Consider the following 4,359-nt stretch of genomic DNA (forward strand, 5'->3'; position numbering starts at 1 on the left):
AATTGTTTTATTTTTTACTTTAAAGACTTTGTTTTTTATAAATCGCTCGGATAATTATATTAATATTGACTGTGAAAGTAAAACGATTATATATATATATATATATATATTCCGCCTGTCAACCCTGTGCTTAGATTTCATATAACAATAGGTTTTGTAATTATTTCGCTTCATTCTTCTGATAAATAGATGATAATGAAGATATATGTATTATAATAAACAAGTTTTTTTTAAAGTTTTATTACATGTATGAGCAGAAACCCTGGATTTTTGGAGCATGCATTTATTTTAACTTTAATAATACATAATGTACTTTCCTGCTTATTCCCTTTCAATGCAACATTAATGACAGTTGCTTTTGGTCTGTTTAGATAATAGATATATGATATTAATCCAGGTGTCAATAATAATCTGTCTGTGTGTGAAGTAATTTAGCTGAGATATTGAATATAAACTACATTTAATGAAGCTGAAACAATTAGTTGATTGACAGAAAATGAATCAGCATTTCTTTTAATTAGAAAGGACAAAAGAAAACGACTGGAAAATGCAAATATGTGCTGTTTTTCTTTGTTTTCTCAGGTAGTAAACTAAATGTGCTCCGGCTTTGGACGGTCTGTCAGACAAACCAATTGTTTTTGATACTTCAGCTCCGGCTCTGACACATTGTGATGCATATTTTTCCCAGTTTTATGACTTTATATCAAGAAATAATGAATAATTAAAACGATAGTTGCTGTCCTAATATAAAAGAGAGTCAGAACAAAAGACCCACACAACAGAGTAAACAACAATTCATTTAATAATTAATCTTTGTGGTCTCTAGGGGAGGGGTTTGAAAGGTATAAAATGGTCATATTAAAATAATCGACCCAGTCTTTTCCCTCTCAGGATACCCACTGTCTAGCTGTCTTTTTGACACAAGTACATATATTTTTTTTTCAGTTCTTCAGCAGATGTCCCACTTATCCATGTATATAACTTACTCTCGTTGATGAAACAACTCGACAGTTCAATGTACAAGGCTCCCAGAGTCCCAAATGGATATAACACACAACCAATGACACACAAGGCAAACCTCCCTCTGAGCATAATAAAGTCCTAGATGAGATCCTTGAAGAGGCCAGAGGTTGCAATGGATACGGCTTAATGTTCACGAGCATTAAAAAGTTTTGTGAAGCAAGCCTTTTGCTTTGTCTTTTGCATGATTTGAAACAGATTACTACCTGGGGAGAGAGAGAGTACTGGTTGATACCCGAAACAAAGACAAATAACATAACAGTGAATATATTTATTATTATAGAAGATAATTAATGTTAAGAATAATAATTACAAAGGCAATTTCTCTAGACTACTATAATCTGGTCCTGCACATATAGTCAAGAGGAGACTGGGGAAACAGTTACAGGAAGCTCTAAAATACCGTGTTCACTCACACAGTGTAGCACAGTTCATTTCGCCATTCATCCTTTGAAAACAAACAAAAAAAACAAGCCAAAAGAGGTTGAATCTCATTATCAGTGAAGCTGAGGGGTTTGGGTTTAGATTTTTTTTTTTTGGGGGCGGGGGGGGTAAAGCAGGAAACTGAGGTGTGATGCTTACGGATCTTCGTTGAAATGGTGTCATCAGTAATTTTGTCTTCTCACAATGACAAAAAGACACAAAGACAGAACAGAAAGCACCACTGTTACCACTGTATTTCTAAAGACCCTCATCCACAATGCCTACTCAGGGGTGATTTATGTAGAGGAGGGCTTTATAATGTCCCGTGAGTATTTAACCAAGCTGAGGATGAACCCTTGACATGTTTTTTTTTTTTTTTTTGTTTTTTTTTCACAGTGTACATCCCTCTGGAAGTCATTTCCAATCCAACCGGAAAAAAGGCTTGCTAAGTAGCATGGATCATAATTCACCTGACAAATGAAAAAAAAAAAAAGCTGTCCTCTGCCTCTTCGTACAGCTTCTGAAATCGACTACTGTAATAACCAACAGCCAGTATAAAATAAAAAATACACCAAGGATGCACAGAAACCATGTACCTTTAAATTGCACTGATAGAACCATTGCGCATATTCCAAGTCTTGCATTTCCCTCCCTACCATCACCTCCAGCCAGTCGTGGTTACCCCCTTTTTTTTTTTTTTTGCAGGGGACTGGAACTGGTTTGGTTGTGTTACTGGGAGGGCAGGGGTTAGTAGTCTGCAAGAGGAAAAGGGGGGCAGGTTGAGAGCAGCACAGTGATCCTGACATTTCCCTTAATCTCCTCCAGTGTTGTCCCTGTACTATCTGGACTCTCCGTCTTTGTGGGCGCTGTACAGTGCCAGCTCACCTGGCCCAAGTCTAGAACCGCGGGGAGGTGTGGACGACCGGCTGGTGATGGACGGAATGAGCGGAGGCGGGGCCCCCACTGCCAGGGCTCCCACCAAGCCTGCAGGGGTCTTTGCCAGGATGCCGTTGGGCACGTGGTGTGGGTTCAGTGAGCCGAGACGGGTGTAGAGGCCAGCGTGGTGCTGGGCAGCAGGAGAGCCGTGGGCGAGCGAGTGGGCGAGAAGGCCGCGGTGGAGCTGCCCCAGGTGAGCGGCAGTAGCAGCATGAGAGGGGCCCGAGAGGTGAGCGCCAGGAGGGAGGTGTGGGTGCATCCCAAAGTAGCGAGCCCGCTCAAAGTCTTCCCTCAGGATCTGGGTGCGCTGCTCCTCATCGATCAGCCCTCCGCCCGGGTGTCCGAGGTGAGAGCGGTCAAAGTGATGGGCCATTAGGCCAAACTCCTGGCGGACAGCAGAGCTGGAGGCAGCGGAGGTAGAAGTCGGAGGGTGGTGATGGAACAGTCGGGCCAGGTGAGGCTCTGACCGAAGTGCCAAAGCCTCCCTGCGATGCTGATGATGCTGATGATGCTGCTGAGGTGTAAGCTCCCTCCAGGGCTCCCAGGTGAAGCTATGTGGACCCTGCAGTGGTCCTTGGCCTGGACCATGGGCAAAACATTCTCCCCCTGGACCCATTACCAACCCTGCACCTGCTGTGCTCCCCAGATACGCTTCCATGGCCCTGGAGCGTTCCAGCAGGGAAAGGTGTTGGTGGGAAGGAGCGTGGTTTGGAGTATGTTGCATTAGGGGAACACCAGGAGTGGGAGTCAGTGATAAAGAGGAGGAAGAAGGGGTACCAGAACTATGGTGGTGTGGATGGCTGTTGGGCCGTTCAAAGCTGTGGTTCTGCACCGGGGGAGGCAGGGAGATGGGGATGTGCTCCGGCTCCTCCTTCCGCTCCTCTTTGACTTTAACTGGTGGAAGAAGCAGTGGCGGTTTGGAGACGGGCGTTGTGGTCCGGTCAGACTTCTTGGCCTGAGACAAAGAAGTGACAGAGGCAGAAGCTGCGGAGGAAGAGGGGAGGTTGCCGTCTCTTTGGGAGTGTGAGGGTTCGTTGTGGAGGCTGTGTGTTGTTGGGGCCAGTGCGCGGGGGTAAAGGTCCAAAGGAGATGGGGCTGAGCGGTTGGAGGGAGGGGGAGTAGTGAGCACAGACGACGAGGAAGACCGCGGTCTGTCCCTGTCTGCTACTAAAGATGAAGAGCCAACAGGCAGCCCACGTGAAGACACCGTTGGCCTCTTATCTCCGTCTCTGTCTCGCTCGCGCTCTCTGTCTCTACTTAAGCTGCGTGTCAGGTCCTCAATGGGGCCACTGCTCCCACCCAGGGCACTGCTGTGGCCGTTAATGTGGGAAACTGGGGTGCTACTGCGGGGCTTGAAGGAAGAGGCAACTGGAGACATTCTCACAGGTTGTCGGCCATACAGCATATTGTCTCTGCAAAACATAACGTGCACAACAGTTACATAATGGAAAAATCATTCATAATAATCCTTATGTATCATTTAAACTAGTTTTTGAGGGCTTTTTTTTGCTTTTATTAGACAGGACAGCTAAAGACAGACAGGAAAGGTCCACAGGTCGGACTCTACCAGCTCTAGGTGGGCCACTTAAATAAGCTTTTACTAGTAAACTGTTGCTGCAATACACAGTATCACACTTGAATTAACAGTAACTTGGGTACTGATTGCTAACGAAAACTGCCTCATGTCAAAAAATTGAAGCTATTTCATTAAGTATTAAGTATTAAAATCAGCTGAATGTCATACCTGTCCTTTTCATCCTTGATGTGGGGGATGTCTCTCCTCTCGCCTTCCTTCCCTCGATCCCTATCGTCCCGCTTATCTGCTCCTTTAGCCCAGCTGGGGCCGGGCGGGAACACAGATGGGCCACCGTGTAGACGGTTCCACGGGTCATGATGGTTGGGGTTGGGTAAGCCTCCAACCACACCAGCTGGTGTGCTCGCTGCGGACCAAAAACACATAATTTTTGTTAGAAAACAAAC

The 4,359-nt window shown here is 45.5% G+C and overlaps 1 protein-coding gene across 4 annotated transcripts in view; it reads right to left on the reverse strand.

Moving 5' to 3' along the window:
- Positions 1 to 784: 784 nt before the first annotated feature.
- Positions 785 to 4,359, reverse strand: part of fbrs (fibrosin) — a gene marked incomplete at its 5' end in the record, with an annotated part of 15,295 nt that continues 11,720 nt past the window's right edge. For all 4 annotated transcript variants that reach the window (XM_035669667.1, XM_035669651.1, XM_035669659.1 and 1 more), the window contains 2 exon segments: positions 785 to 3,791; positions 4,124 to 4,319. In XM_035669667.1, the coding sequence (XP_035525560.1) occupies positions 2,282 to 3,791; positions 4,124 to 4,319 (1,706 nt within the window).

The sequence above is a fragment of the Morone saxatilis genome, unplaced genomic scaffold (assembly GCF_004916995.1).
Source record: "Morone saxatilis isolate NCDOM2014 unplaced genomic scaffold, NCSU_SB_2.0 Contig1, whole genome shotgun sequence".
Lineage (NCBI taxonomy): Eukaryota > Metazoa > Chordata > Actinopteri > Moronidae > Morone > Morone saxatilis.